At 35.7% G+C, this 16,509-nt stretch overlaps 1 protein-coding gene across 1 annotated transcript in view; it reads left to right on the plus strand.

Moving 5' to 3' along the window:
• igdcc4 (immunoglobulin superfamily, DCC subclass, member 4) overlaps positions 1 to 16,509 on the plus strand; it is a 79,305-nt gene that overhangs the window by 35,159 nt on the left and 27,637 nt on the right. Inside the window, exons 4-5 of the mRNA XM_051114963.1 lie at positions 3,418 to 3,551; positions 15,530 to 15,661. Of these exons, the coding sequence (XP_050970920.1) occupies positions 3,418 to 3,551; positions 15,530 to 15,661 (266 nt within the window). The remainder of the gene's footprint in view (positions 1 to 3,417; positions 3,552 to 15,529; positions 15,662 to 16,509) is intronic.

The raw sequence follows: 16,509 nt of genomic DNA on the forward strand, positions 1-16,509 counted from the left end.
TATCTTTTTTATAGGAAGAACATGCATCTCTCTTTCTCTCATTCTCACATACACATATAAGCACACACATACAACACTTGCACATAGAGAGATGTATAAAGCACATATATAATCAGTCTTTTTTCCAACACTGAGAATGGACACGATTATGTTCTCCGAAGTACCTGATCAGTATTATATCCCATTCTGGTGTCCTTGGAAAGCAATAAAGATTTTAAAATCAATCTTTTATGTCTTTTGCCACATATCCAGCCACATTATATTATATTATATTATATTATATTATATTATATTATATTATATTACATTATTAGGACTCATTAACACAGTTAATTGTGTCTGTTTTGCCTTGGATATGAATGGTATTTATCAAAGGTTGTCTTTTTTGTACAAAAAATAGTACTTTACAGCTTTTGTGCATCAGGTTTTTTATATCTAATGGATTGTTTGGATAAGGGCAGGCTTGATATTTTCAAGAGTTAATACTTAGGAAGATGTGCAAAGCAAAACGGAAAGGCTTTTGAAATGTCAAATAAGGACACCGAGAATTTTATGAAAATGTCTCCTGATTGCATCATTTAGATTTCATCATCCACTGTCAATTTCTGTTGAGGAATCCACCGAGAAATCTCTCTCTGCGTATGGCAGCAACTGTGCAATGATGTAAATCAAATGTCATCAAATTGAGTTTTGAGCTGATTTATTTATTTATTTATTTTTTATTTAGTTTATTGCGTTTTTGTTTTTATTGGATGAGACAATGGATAATGGACAGGAAAGGAGGGGGAACTGGATTGAGACATTACCACTTACCTCTTTGCCATTGCTTCAACCAAGTATAGATCTCTGCAGTAGGCTGGGGGCGCTGCCTAATCAATTAAGGGCGTTTCCCAATTTGTGGATGTTTTTCAACTGCTTTACCCAATTTGCTCTAACTCACTGGGGGCTAGGTTTAAGGGTGGACCTTCATGATTTTATCCAGTCAGGTAAAGTGGTTTATAAACAGCAGCTGATTGGGAAACACCTTATTTGTTCTGTAGAGACTCTATTCTAAACTAAAATGAAGTATGAAAAGCTTGGATGGAGCCTGTTCATGCAGTCTCATCATTTAAAATACTAGTAAAAAATAAAAAAATACAATACATTACAGTGCTGTTCAAAAGTTTGGGGTCAATGCAATTTTGATTTTGAAATTAATACTTTTATGCAGTGAAGATATGTTACATCAACCAAAAGTGGGGAAAAAAGACTAGATATTGCAAAAGATATTTATTTCAAATAAATGCTATTCTTTAATCTTCTATTCATCAATGAATACAAAAAAAACTTTTAATCACAACAGCTGTTTTCAACATTGATATTTCTCAAGCATTATTTATGAAGGATCATGTGACACTGAAGACTCACTGAAAATTCAGCTTTGCCATCACAGGAATAAATTGGGTTGCTCTGTGTCAAATCAGCCAAATTTGAGAGACTTACCTGAAAATGGAGCCTCATTGAGATCCCCCATATCTCTGCGACTGAACTTTGTAGGGCACTGAAATTGAAGATTCCAAATATCTTTAAAACTTCTTGAGTTAAAGACATGCAAACTTTGGAAAAAAGGATATATGGCACTCAAACAGTATCACTCAGTTGTTTTGACAGAAGGAAACAAGATACAACTGTAGTTTCATTGTTCATTGTACATTGTTTATTTTTCAGACTTTTCTCTTTAAAAGCAAAGAAGTATTTTTGCAAAATTACCATTTGGTTTTTGACTACTTAAAATGTGTACAATTTAACTATTTACCCATGGAGCCATATTAAAATTAAAATACCTCTGGAACTGAACCATATGGAGCCTTGAAAATGAAGACCAAAAAAGGAAAGTTTGCATATAATGCAACAAAGATTGTTAAAACCAACAGATTTTACTGACAGACCTACCAGTCTCTGTGTAAAAATAACATTATTATGCTGCCATCTTTCTGAAGTCATTTACCTGTAATTTGGCTCTGAATCTCAGGTGAAAATTGACATTTTGACCCCTTTTACAAACTAGTGGATTAGTCAGTATATATTCATCCATGTCATTTAATATTTTGCCTTTCTTCACTATAAATGGTTATCTTTCTTAAGGAAAAATATTAGCAAAATCAAAAGTTTGAACCAGGGACCTCTGGTTGAATTGAATAACCCAGGAACATTTTAAAATGTATTTAAACGGCAAAGTTAATAGCAATAATATTTTGCAATGTTGCCGTTTATCTTGATCAAATGACTGCAACATTTAAAACTTCTTTTAATTAAATACACATTTACATTTTATTGGAGACTCTGAATGACTGTCCTCGACACAGTTTTACAGACAGCTAACCAGATGTGTTTTTCAACCCCTTTCAGTCATTAGATATGAGCTTGTGAATTAAGGTTCTATACACAGCAGAGGTAGTAGAGGTTCCAGTAGTCTTGAAAAATGTCACTGCATCTTCACATGGAGTCTCTGACCTCTTACAGCGCTTTTGTCTCAAGCAGTTTGGAATTACAAATGAGATCCAAGTTAAAAAGCGAGACAGATTGTTTGAAAACGTGCCTCCGAGATGATTCCCTATCTGCTTTGGATGCTTCCTTTTGTATCCGTAAAAAGTGTCTTTTGTATTCACAGCCCCTCTCCATATTAATGAGAACACACTCGCACATTAGCCGTGCATTAATACACGCTGTCGTGTTCTGGCGGCTGCTGCAGTCACTCTCTCATTTACATCCCGAGCGCAGCTGAGGCGGTGCCGTGCCGCTGGAGGTGTAGCTCTGGTGTGGATGTGTCCTCAGCTGAACTCTCTCAGCACCAATGAATTCTGCAATAGCGAGTCACACGCACCCGATTTCAACCCACTCGCGCTCACAGATGGACAAATTCACCCAACCTTGGTCTTTGTGGCCTTTCTGCCAAAGTGTCTTGCTCTTGGGGATGAGTCTACAAGATTAATGGTGTATAATATCAGTCCTGAATGAAAAGGGGATTTGAAAGCGGTCTCTGGGGGAGAGAGATGACTGTGGAATGAATATCAGTGCTGCAACCTGACCTCGCCACCACAAACAGAGAGAAAGAATGAGTGAAAGAGAGGAATTGACTTTTGAAGATACAAGCTGCCATATTGGTTTGTTCTCTATACATCTGCAGACTGAACTCTCATGTCTGCTTCTTTTCTCTGCCATTTTTTTCCATTTTTCACTCCCCCGCTATGTTATTCGGCAGTATGGTTCGTGATTGCCTCTTTATATGTTGCTTTGAGTTGACTAGTGCGTAGCAGAATATATAGCAGATTGCTAGTCTTCTAAAGCTTAAAAGTATCTTCAGTTTAGATGAACACACATTTTGCTTTTGGTTGATTCCGGAATGCTAATGCTAATTTTTCTTTCTCTCTCACACAGGTACATATCTCTTCCTAATGGGGTGCTGCAGATTTTAGGGGTCACTAAAGAAGACGAAGGCTTGTACCGTTGCGTGGCCTTCAACTCTGCCCGCAAGCGCTTCAGCCAAGATGCTTCTCTCACCGTTAGCCCAGGTAGAACACAAAGACTTGCTCCCAATTACCCCATCATAGATGTTCTTTGATTTTTCATGATCATGATTCACCTCATCTCTCTGACTCACACAGTAATGGCTTAGAAGGAGATTTAGAAGTCAGTGAGTCCATTCAGAGAAATTCATTATACTCCGGAATTATTATTTTTTTTATTAGTTTTAGTGTAAAACATACAACATACAGTGAACACAAAACACAAAAACATCAACAATAATCAGAAACGACAACCTGAATAATGTTAGTAGTATTTGAGTAGTAGTAGCAAGTATAATAATAAATACAGCAATGATAATAAATACAGCAATGGTACCATTTTCAGTACTTTACTCTCTGTATAATAACAAAAACATTTGTTTCAGTGAAAAAAAAGACTCCAAAACTCTGGGACGGGGACGGGGAGGGGGGTGCAGTTGGGGGGTGGGTCACCCCCCTAATATATTGGCAGGGGAAACACTGACGGCAGTGGAACAGCAATGATAATAACAGTAATGAAAATAATCAAAAATGACAATCTGAATATTAATAGTAGTAATTGAATAATACTAGCATGTATAATAATAATTAAAATAAGAATAATAATAATAATAATAATAATAATAATACTAAAGATGGTAATGATAACAATAGTATTTTGTGATGACGGCAACAGTAATATCAATGATAATAACAGTAATAATAGTGATAGTAATAATAATTCCAATAATAGTAATAAAAAAAAAAAATGTAATAATGACACATACTCATACCCAACACATACCACATCTATCCTAACCTCTGTTTCAGTGTTTAAGGTGTTTTTTTTTTTTTTTTTTTCTTCCCCCATTCACGGTAAGATATACTCTACTATATGTACTATGTATGTATGCTTAAGCTGAGGTGGTCCATTAAAAGAAGGGTATGGTGCATTAAAATCAGCATGCAGTGCATTAAAAACATGTGTGGTATATGTTTGAGTGCTGATCTTTTTTAGTTATATTTATATATTTTAATTATTTATACTTAGTATTATGGTCTTCATTAAACCGTTACCATTCTTACACAAAACATTATCCCATCAACACCATCTTATTACTGCTCAATGTTTCCATGGTATTATTAATGATCATGATAATAATAATAATAATAATAATAATAGTAATGATAATAATAGTGAAAACACTCATAATATTACTAAAACCTTGTATAAATATGTATTATAATATGTGAATAAATAATTAGGATAAGTGTGTCAGATTTGTAAGAGTTGAATGAGGTCTGATCTGGAGTGTTGTGGTTCTGAAGTATAGTTGTAAGGAGGTGAAAAATATTCTAGGGATATGTAGTCCGTAAGCAAATTTTCCCAATGCGTTATGTGAGTAGTGTTTCAGGATTTGGCGATGGCTAAAGCTATGAGGAGTATCCTTTTGTTTGTTTCTCAGTTTCCTGACTGAGAGTTGATAGATCACCCAGTAGACAGAGTAAGGAGGAAAATTGGATGCAGCAGCCCAGGAGGCGGGATAGGGATTCAGTGACTTCTTTCCAAAAGTGTTTAATGGGTGGGCAGTGCCATGTGGCGTGGATATATGTGTCCAGACAATTTTGTGAGCAGTGGAGCAAGTTTCTGATGTGAATCCCATTTTAGACAGCCTTTTCCCAGTGTAGTGTGTCTATGAGGAGTCTTATACTGTATGAGCTGAAGGTTGGCGTTTTTAGTCAAAGAATAAATATTGGTACAAATTTGAGTCCAGAAGTTGGTATCAGGAGTGATAGAAAGGTCTTCTTCCCATTTGATTGTTGGTAAAGTTATGCTTTTATTTGAATTGGTTATAATTTTGTATAATTTGGAAAGTCGTTTTTTCAGGGAGGATATATTAATTAAATCTGCTACTGTGGAAGGAAGGTGAAGATTGATGGTTCTAGTGTTGATTTTATATAAAACAGCTGATTTAAGTTGCAAATAATTCAAGAATTAATTGCTCCCGATACCGTACTCCTGGACTAAGTAGAAAAATGAAAGAAAAATTGTTAGACTGAAAAATGTCATTAATATGTGTGATGCCTTTTTCTACCCATTTATAGAAATTGAGTGCTTTTTTGTTGCTTGTGAAGTCAGGGTTATTCCAGAGTGGGGTGAGGTTAGATTAGAGTTTGTGATTTGGTGATTTTTCCACCAGGCTGTCAGGGCCAAAGCTATTGTCACGGCTTTGAAGCATGAGTGATGTTTAATGGACTGACTGAGAAATGGAATGTCTGATATGTACAAGTTTTCACAGAGTGATTGTTCTATGTCTAGCCATATGATGTCTGACTGAGTGGGGTGAGTCCATTTATGTATGTATTGAAGTTGGTTTGCTAGTGAGTAATGGAAAAATGTGGGGCTTCTAAGCCTCCTAAAGATTTGGGTTTTGCTTAATTTTATCCGTGTCGATTTATTTTTCCAGTAGAATCGGGTGATGATGGAGTCTAGAGATTTGAACCAAGTGAGAGTAGGTTGGGTTGGGATCATTGAGAATAAGTATTTTATTTAGGGAGTACTGTCATTTTGATTATAGCTTTTCTGCCCTGGATGGAAAGTGGTAAACTGTGCCAACGGTGAAGGTCATCTTCTAATGGTTTTAGTAAAGGAGTGAAGTTGAGTCCAGTCAGTTCTGACAGCCTGGAGGAAATCCTAATGCCTAAATAAGTGATGTGATCAGTACATAGAGGAATGAATGATACCTGGGTTACCACATCCCATTTGGTTTGATGTAGTGGAAGAACTAAAGATTTATTCCAATTTATTGCATAATCTGAGATTTTAGAGTATGAATCAATGGTTTTAGTTATTTCTTACAGAGATGATTGAGGATTTTGTAAAAAGAGTAAGATGTCATCAGCAAATAAACTAATCTTATGTTGTGTTTGGGGTATGTGGATTCCTTCTGGCGTATGGCTGCTGCTAAGGGTTCAATGAAGATGGTGAATAGAGAAGGAGAGAGTGGCCATCCTTGCCTAGTTCCCCTGTGCAGTGTGAAGCTTTGTGATGTTAGCAGTGTTGGGTGTTACGCATTACAAGTAACGTGAGTTACGTAATATTATTACTTTTTCCAAGTAACTAGTAAAGTAATGCATTACTTTTTAATTGACAAGAAAATATCTGAGTTACTTTTTCAAATAAGTAACGCCAGTTACTTTTATTGATTAAAAGTTCTCCTGTCCTCATCTTGAGAGAAATCTGGAGTAAGATGTTAGTTCTAGAATAAATGTGAACATTCATTAATTCATCTCAATCACAAAAAAAAGATTCAGTATTCCTAAAAATGAAAAAAAAAAAAAAAAAAAAAAAAAAAAAAACAGTGAAATTCAACTCAGAATATGACGCAAACCTGCAATAATTAAATATGTTAAATAATACAAATATCCTTTATGCATTTAATCCCATTTTATTAACCAGTGTCTTTGCTGCCGACCTTCGATGATCAAATTCAACCATACTAATAAGTAAAAATACTCAAGATAATCTAACATTTGTTTTCCTTTTTTTTTATTATTATTGCTGAAGAGCTGACATTTTTTTCTTGAGTTGAGTTGTTTTACAGACATGAATTTATGACTTTTCTCATAACCTGAGGCTTTTGGTGTAAAAAAAAAAAAGCTTTTACATTTGCCAAAAATAGAACTTTTTATATTAAAAACAAACCAGCAAGCCCTGGCCAGATTTAAAAAGTAACCCAAAGTAAAGTAACGCATTACTTTCCATAAAAAGTAACTAACGCAGGTTACTTTTTAGGGAGTAACTCAATATTGTAATGCATTACTTTTAAAAGTAACTTTCCCCAACACTCGATGTAAGTCCATGTGCCAGAGGGTGTTGTGTATAAAATCTTGATCCAATTAATAAACGACTCCCCAAAGCCAAGTTTTTGTAATGTGGTGAATAGAAAGATCCAGTTGACTCTGTTAAAAGCTTTTTCTGCATCTAAAATGACTATGATGGTGTTTCCCTGTTGTAGTGATGAATAATGGATTAAATCGTATAGTCTGTGTGTGGCATTGGATGCCTGCCTACCTTTGATGAAACCGGTCTGATCCGGGTGGATTATAAATGGGATAATTTTTTCCATTCTATGTGCGTGTCTATGTTGATGAGAGATATAGGACGGTAGTTTGACGGAAGGTTTGGATCTTTATTAGGTTTGGGGATTAGTGAAATAGTGGCTGTGTTCATGTGCACTGTTAGTCTTGAGTTTTCTTTTTATTTCTGTTATTGTTCTGATAAATAATGGAGATAAAATGGACCAGAAGTGTTTATAGAGCTCAGCCGGGAAACCATCGGGTCCTGGTGCTTTATTGTTAGGCATTCGACTCAGGGCGATATGAAGTTCTTTTTCTATGATTGGTTTATCCAGTGCGCTGATTTGTTCTGTGTTAGGTTTTGGAAGTTGAATATTATTGAAAAATGAGTTAATATCCTCTTGTCTTGTATTATTATATAAAGAATAAAGTTTAGCATAGAAGTTTTGGAATATTGTATTTATTTCTTGTGGAGAGTTAGTAGGTTTCCCTGCTGAGTCCTTAATAGTTGCAATTGTACTTTTTCTCTGTTTCTTTTGATTTGATTTGCCACATATTTACTGGATTTGTTGCTATGATGATAGTCATAGTCTAAGTGCACTGCATGAGCAAAAAAACAATATAAAAATGGATGATGTCCTGGCAGAAAATTGCCAGTACCCTTTTCAGTTAAGTTTGCAGACATTTCGTTCAACCTTTAAACACAACACAGTGCAGTGCATAATTCAAAACATCAATACATACAATTCCTTCATATTAACACAAAGGCTACATTATACTGAGATTATATTGAGACAGGTTCTGTGCTGAAATGTGGTGCACAAACTGGTAATATCAGACTGAAATGATGAGAAGTCTTGTTTAAAGTAATGCCTTCAAGAAGGACTTGCAGTGTGGCAGTGACTTTTTACTTGTATAATTTGTTCTTCTAGTGTTTACCAATGATAATATCTGTTCTGTTTCCCCCCAATCCACTTGGCTGATGTCACACATCACAGTTTCTAAATCAAAGTACTCAGATCCCAAAGGCAAACAACATAAAGTGGCGATGTACATTCACAACGTGCTGTAATACTACCAAAATACCATGATTCAAATCTTTTATCTCCATACTGAAATCTCAGTTGGCCAGACAGTGATTTATCTTTTCTGAATCATTAAAATATTGGTGTCTGGGATGCCTTGAGCCTGGAGACTGTAGTGTACATCATGAGTTTTTACCTTGAAGGGATAGTTCTCCCAAAAATGAAATTTCTGTCATTAACTAGTCACCTTCATGTCGTTCCAAACCTGTAAGACCTTCTTTTGTTCATCTTCACAACACAAATTAAGATATATACAGTGCTGCTTGAAAGTTTGTGAACCCTTTAGAATTTTCTACATTTTTGCATAAATAACACAAAACATCATCAGATTTTCACAACTTGAAACAAAAAAATATACTTTGTCATTTATTTACTGAGAAACATGGTCCAGTGTTAAATATTTGCGAGTTGCAAAAGTATGTGAATATGTGTGAGCCCTTTTTGAAGTGGTATTTTGTAACCGCTGATCAGTCCTGCACAACAACTTTTTTAGCCCATTCTTCAGTACAAAAACACATGAACCCTGTGATATTGGTGGGTTTCCTCCTATGAACTGAATGAAAATTTCAATTGCATTAAGGTCCGGACTTTGACTCAGGCATTCCAAATCATTAACCTTTTTCTTCTTTAACCATTTTTTGGTATAATGACTTGTGTGCTTGTGGTCGTTGTCTTGCTGCATGACCCACTTTCTTCTAAGATTCAGTTCTCTGACAGATGCCCTGACATTTTTGTTCAGAATTTGCTGGTATAATTGAGAATTCATTGTTCCATCAGTGATGGCAAGCCATTCTGGTCAAGATGCAGCAAAGCAGGCCCAAACCATGATACCACCACCAAGGCACCACAGTGTTTCACAGATGGAATATGGTTCTTATGCTGGAAGTGGTTTTCTTTTTCCAAACATAACATTATTTAAACCCAAAAAGTTTTATTTTGGTCTCATCCGTCTACAAAACATTTCTCCAATAGCCCTCTGACTTGTCCACATGATCTTTTTTGGCTTTCTCCTTGCAACTCTGCCACTCATACCATGGTTGTTCAGTGTTCTCCTGATGATGGACTCATGAACATTAATATTAACCAACATGAGAAAGGCCTTTATGTGCTTAAAAGTTACCCTGAGGTCCTTTGCAACCTTGCAAACTATTACAAGTGATCTTTGTTGGTTGACCACTCCTAGGGAGGGTAATAGTGGTCTTGAATTTCCTCCAGTTGTAAACAGTCTGTTTGACTGTGGATTTGTGGAGTCCAAACTCTTTAGAGATGGTTTTGTAACATTTTCTAGCCGGTTGAGCAACAACAATTCTTTTTCTGAGGTTCTCAGAGATCTACTTTGTTCATGCCATGATTCTCTTCCACAAACATGATCAGACTTTAATAGATTCCTGTTTTTTAATTAAAATTAAATGTTGGTCTCATTTGTTTGATTGGATTCTTTGTCAACTTTCAGGACTTGTGTGAAAATCTGATGAACTTTTCGTTCATATTTATGCAGAAATATAAAAAAATTCTAAAGGGTTCACAAACTTTTAGGCAGCAGTGTATAGTATATGTAATCTGAGAGCTTTCTGACCCTGCATAGACGGCAATGCGACTGAAACATTTTATGGCCCAGAACGGTAGTAAGAACATCGTTAAAATAGTCCATGTGACATCAGTGGTTCAACCATAATGTTATGAAGCTACGACAATTTTTTTTGTGCACAAAGTGAAAGACAATATTAATTATATGGCAGGATTTTTAATTTTTCATTTTTGGACCATTTTGATTGAAAGTTACAGTATATTGTTGTAATATTCTGAGCAATTTTATATCAGAAGAATAATGGAAATGTGATTCCTTATGAAATGACCCCTTAAAATTGTGAGAAATACCCGTTTTATGGTGGAGACTGGCTCCTCCAGTCTTTTTGTTTGAAGTAAAGTTTGAATATCTGCAGTGGCACTTTCAATGTTGTGCGTGTGTGTGTGTATGTGTGTGTGTCTGTATAAGTGCCCTCTGCAGAGGTGGTCTGTGTTGCAGGCAGAATTGATTTCCTGCTGTCCTTAAGGCTGCTCGGCTGATGAAATGGAGGGGGCAAAAGGAGGGATGGAAGAGAGGAATGAGATGAGGAACAAAGACAGAGAAGGCTAGAGAGATAAAGAACTAAATGAAATAAAAGGGAGTGTGGGAAGACGAGGGAGACGGATCGGTAATGCTATGAAGTCAGGCTCTGCCTTTAACCCCCTTAACACACACGCACACACACACACCTCTGAAAGACTTAAATCTCCATGCTGACCTCTGCTCATTTCCATTACGTTTCTGCGTTATCAGCCAGAGACCTGAATGATTTTCTGTGTGTGTGTTTTCCATCTTACACATTCATCTTTTAAGCCATCTCTGTAATTGTTCCACATTCATCTTTCTCCTCCTTCTTCTCTTTCACTTCATTTGCTCTTTCAACCATTTTATTTGTGTCAATTGCTGCTTAAAGCTTCTTCATTCTCTTTATGAAGAAAAACGAAATTGCTTAAGTGGAATGTGTCTGATTGTGAGAGGATGAAAGAAAGAGAAATTAAGAAACTGAAAAAACGCAAAAGATCAAATGGAAAGATCATTTGAGAGAAATATAGGGAATAATATAGAGAATAAGAGTTATTCTGTGAAATGTTGGGAGTGAAATTCATTTCAGTAGGAGTTCACGTGATCACGAATTTCTTGTGAGAGTCGAAGATTTCCTTACAAAGATTTCACAGTGTGTTTATGTTGTTGGTTGACCAACAGAATTGGACTGCTTGGTATGAAAGTGACTTCTATGTGAGCTGTGCTTCATACATTGCTGAAGTTTTAACAACATACAGTGTACCTTTTTTTGCCTGCAGAATTTTGCCAAAATTTTGTTAATGTGACTGAAACTTTAGAGATAGAATGAGAGAAAGAGGACTAGAATGAGAAAAAAAGGTTTCATTGAAGTGATTCGTTGAATACAATCACTATTTATTATGGCTGGGTTTTGACACAAATTTCACAATTTGATTTGATTCTGATTCGCAAGCTTGCGATTCGATTTCTGAATCGATTCGATTATTTTGGATATATATCAGGTACAGTACATGCCAAATTTTCTCAAGGAGAAAATATGTCTACTAATGCTATAAAATATATGAGTCAGTTGGTACTACATTACTACATTAAGTTTTTATAATAATAAAGTTACTATTACATAATTATATTTCTACTCCAATTTGTTTGTTTTAAATGTAAACATTTAAATGATGGCTGTCATAAAAAACTTGACAAATATATTTAAACATAAACACTGAGGAATAGTAGAAATTACAATTAAAATATGTTAAATGATACATATATTTAGCAAAATGTTCCTCTCATTTTTCTAATTGACTTAAATTAATGGTCACTGAATATGTTATTTTCTGAGGTAAATGTTCAAGCAACTGCTGAAAACCCATCTCTTTCGACACTACTTGACTTAAAAAAAAAAAAAAAAAAAAAAAAATTCCTTTTCTACTCTTTTCCCTTTCTAGCTTGTACTTAATTGAACAATGCCTGTTATATGGTATTTTGAGCACCTCGTAGGTCGTTTTGCTTCTTTAGAACAAATCGCTTGATGTATTCCCCACCTGTAAGTCGCTTTGGATAAAAGCGTCTGCTAAATGAATAAATGTAAATGTAAATGTAAATGTAATGTGACGTTTTGTGACATTGTTTACAAACTTTGCACGGTTGAAACACTGATTGAGCGATTACATGAGAAAGGATACAGAATTCAGTAAGTTGCACTCTTTCTTTTAACACACCTGTGGATGTTTATTCATGTTTATTTTGTGCTGTAACTTGTATTAAAGTGGAGGAGATTCATGTGCTGCTTCTCTTGAACTGAGGCGCTACAACGATCTGTCACTCTACATTAAACAGTGTCAAAACAATATTTATTGTTTGAATTCTGTAATAAAATGGACAGAACATAAAATTTGAGACTTTGTTTCATATCAAAAGTAACAAAGTACAAAGCTTATTGCGATTAATTGGATGGGAGATGTGCTGCAATGTTCCGTTCATTGAGAACAGGCTAGACTAATCGATTCTTGGAATTTAAGAATCAGTATCGTTTCGTAAAAATGAGAATCGACTAAAATCGTGAAAGTGGTATTTTTTACCCAGCCCTACTATTTATTTATCTCTCTGTCTTTTTATTGTTTTTTTTAATACATTTTCAAAGAAAAAGCTTTCCGGCATGACGGGAGAAGGCTGTAAAGCAACACTGCTGTAGCTGCTACATATGTTTTTTCATCACAGTCTAAAAGTCTCTGACTAAATATGTATTATTCCAGCTTTCTGTACACTTTAGTTCACCATGGTGACCTTGTGTGTCTCTGTGTATATGTAGACATCTTATGTAATGCAGATGGAATTTATTGTTACATAAACACTTCAGTCATTCAAGTTCTTATGTGTAGGTAAACTTAAGTTAACTATTAGTATGTTGCTCTGTTTTTACAAACATCCTCAGCTTTGTCAATATTTAATATTTACAGGCTTGTCAATAAAATCATGCTGAATTGAGAAAAAGACAGATTGAAAGAGAGCAATCTTCACCTTGAGGAAATCATAGTTTTGCTCTGTGAATGCAATGCATCTTTTGCCCCAGAGGCTAGACAGCTCAAGTACACAGTACCAGTCTTTATGAGTGTGTGTGAAGCAGGTATCTCATCTCCCTGCGATGCGAGGCTGTAGTTTGGCTCATCAGCATTCTGCTTGATGCTGTATATTTCGTTACACACTCACTTTATCTTGAAAAAGCCGTATAAGCAAACTTTTGCTGTTGTTGAAGTGGGTATTCGTGGTCTGTAGTGGTCTACTGTTCTCAGTATCGGGGTTGTTTTAACCACAGGCACATGTTCACTGGTGTACCTGCATAAATACAGACACACACACACACACACACACTCACATTGCTTTTACACGGTGCACCCTGTAGCCTCTGAAATCTGACCCATTTTAAATCCCTGTGCTCTCATGCATATGTGATTGCTGCTGTATGTAATCAGAGTGATTAATTTATGACCGTCATACCGTATCCATAGCTGCACGCTTATGTTTTACTTCATTATGATCTGTGGGCGTGTCTGCTGAATTTATATGAGCTCTTCAGAGGCCACAGGAAGAGGGCCTTTACCACCAAATATATAGTTTATATTCAAGTCAAGATAAGTGTTATTTATAGACCACATTTAACACAATCAAAGTTGACCCAAAGTGCGTCGTAAAATATGTAAAAAAAATATACACTGCCGTTCAGAAGTTTGGCATCAGTAATATTTTAATGTTTAAAAAAAAAACAAAAAAAAAAACAAAAATAAGTTTATCATGTTTTTGTTTTCTGCTCATCAAGGCTGAGTTTATTTGATTAAAAAATACAGAAAAACAGTAATATTGTGAAATATTATTGCAAATTAAATTAATGGTTTTGTATTTTAACATACTTTAAAATAGAATTTACTCTTGTGATGCAAAGCTGCATTATCAGCATCATTACTCCAGTCTTCAGTGTCACATGATACTTTTAATTTTGGAAACAGTGCTGCTTAGTATGTTTTTTTGGAACCTGTTATACTTTTTTCAGGATTCTTTGATGAATAAAACATTAAAAAGGATTTTTTTTTTTTTTAATAGAAATATTTTGTAACATAATACACTGCCGTTCAAAGTTTGGCGTCAGTAAATTGTTTCTTTGTTTCTTTCTGTATTTGTAAGAAATTAATACTTTTATTCAGCAAGGATATGTTATATTGTGTTAAATATGTTAAATTGTGTTAAATTGTTAAAATGTTAAATAAAAAGTGGCAGTAAAGACTTAAATTAGCCGTGGCCTAATGGTTAGGGAGTTGGGCTTGTAACTGAAAGGTTGCGGGTTCAAGTCCCAGGTCTGTGCAAGGATTGAAGGTGGGGGGAGTGAATAACCAGCGCTCTCTCCGCCCTCAATACCGCAACTGAGGTGAGAGCATTATTCTCATTAGGTTTCATGAAAAATTAACTGGATGTTGTATTTGCGATAGCAATATAGCTGCCCACTGCTCGGTGTGTTTTTTCACTACTTGCTACTGTGTGTGTGTACTTGGATGGGTTAAATGCAGAGCACAAATTCTGAGTATGGGTCACCATACTTGGCCACACGTCACATTCTTTTCTTTCCTTAATAGATTTCTATTTTGAATAAATGCTGTTCTTTTTTTACTTGTTATTCATCAAAGAATCCTTAAAAAGCATCACAGTTTCCAAAAAAATATATAAACCAGCACAACTGACAATAAATTAGCATATTAGAATGATTTCTGAAGGATCGTATGACACTGAAGACTGTAGTAATGGCTGATACAAAATTAATGCTTGGCTTCACAGAAATAAGTTATATTTTAAAGTATATTAAAATAGAAAACTGTTATTTTAAATGTTAATAATACTTTGCATAAGAGAAATTTGAGGAATTGCATAAGAGACTTATTTAAAAAGTCTTTAAAAATTTAGTTTTTATTTATATGACAGCTGCAACCCAGATAAACGACACCTATCTTTTTTGGCCTCAAAGTTCACCTTTCCTTCATTGTCTCAGTCTCTCTGTCCTACTGTTTCATTACTCTTTCCTTCTCTCCACAATCCTATCTCGCTCTGTCTCTGTCTCTCTCACTTCCTGTAAGCATAAGAAGAAACGGTGTCCTCTGTCGGGTCAGTTGCTTCACCTAGTGCTGCTTTCAAGCAAACCACTGTGTCTGTTGGTGAACACTCTTATATTCCATACACAAACACACACACACTCATGATCTGTGTGTCTGTAGGTCTGTCTCAGGAGAGTGAGGTGGTGATTGTGGCTCCACCGCGGAATTCCACAGTGGTCATGGGTCGTCCGGCTGTGATGGAGTGCATGGCTCAGGGTGAACCCAAACCTTTCGTATCATGGAGCAGACAGGGTAAGACGCAAACACAAATATATTACACACACACATCTGTAGCCCAATCTACTGTAACACACTCAGTGCTGCTGTTGACAGATCTAGGTTAACTGACAATTTGAAGGTTTTTAGGAGTCTGCACGTGTACCTGGACCATACGAACTTGGCCCACAAACAAGAACATGTCACCCCACCTGACCGGTATTGTCCAATCAGGATGGATTATGTCAAATTAAGATTTAAGAACCGCAAACCAAAAGTAGTTGGACCCATGTGGACCCTAAATGAAGTGTTTGTGCACACAAGACTGGTACTGTAGGTTCTAGTGCTAACCCCCCAGTGGGTTCAAAATCTTTAAACAATCGTTACTGTGCTTTTGAATAAAGCACTTAAACCCCTGGTTGATTAAGTGACATTGTTCTTGTAATACGTGCATTGTTATATTGGATAAAAGTGTCAGTTGAATGAGCGAATTGTAATTAGAACCGTGTCCTCTGTGAACTTTGAGTGCAAAGTAAATGAACCACACAAACTGTGATTTATAGGTGAGCTTATATGTTTGCTTTATAGACACGTGGCTCTGCTGCAGCAGCAGACACCCCAACTACACACACCCACCCTTCACCCCTCCATCCAGGTTCATTTCGAACCTCATTTTGTCCTGTTTCCCCCACAATAATGCCAAGGCTGTATAACTGAGAGCATTATTCTCATTAGGTTTCATGAAAAATTAACTAGATGTTGTAAAAATTCATGAGGTTTCTTTTTTTCTTTGTTTGAGCGCTAATATGGCAGCCGCAGACGGTTAGTGTCTAGGAATCGTCAATGCACGCCATAGATCCTTCAGTGCTGTACTGACCTCTGCT

This window comes from Labeo rohita, chromosome 7 (genome assembly GCF_022985175.1).
Source record: "Labeo rohita strain BAU-BD-2019 chromosome 7, IGBB_LRoh.1.0, whole genome shotgun sequence".
Taxonomy (NCBI): Eukaryota; Metazoa; Chordata; class Actinopteri; order Cypriniformes; family Cyprinidae; genus Labeo; species Labeo rohita.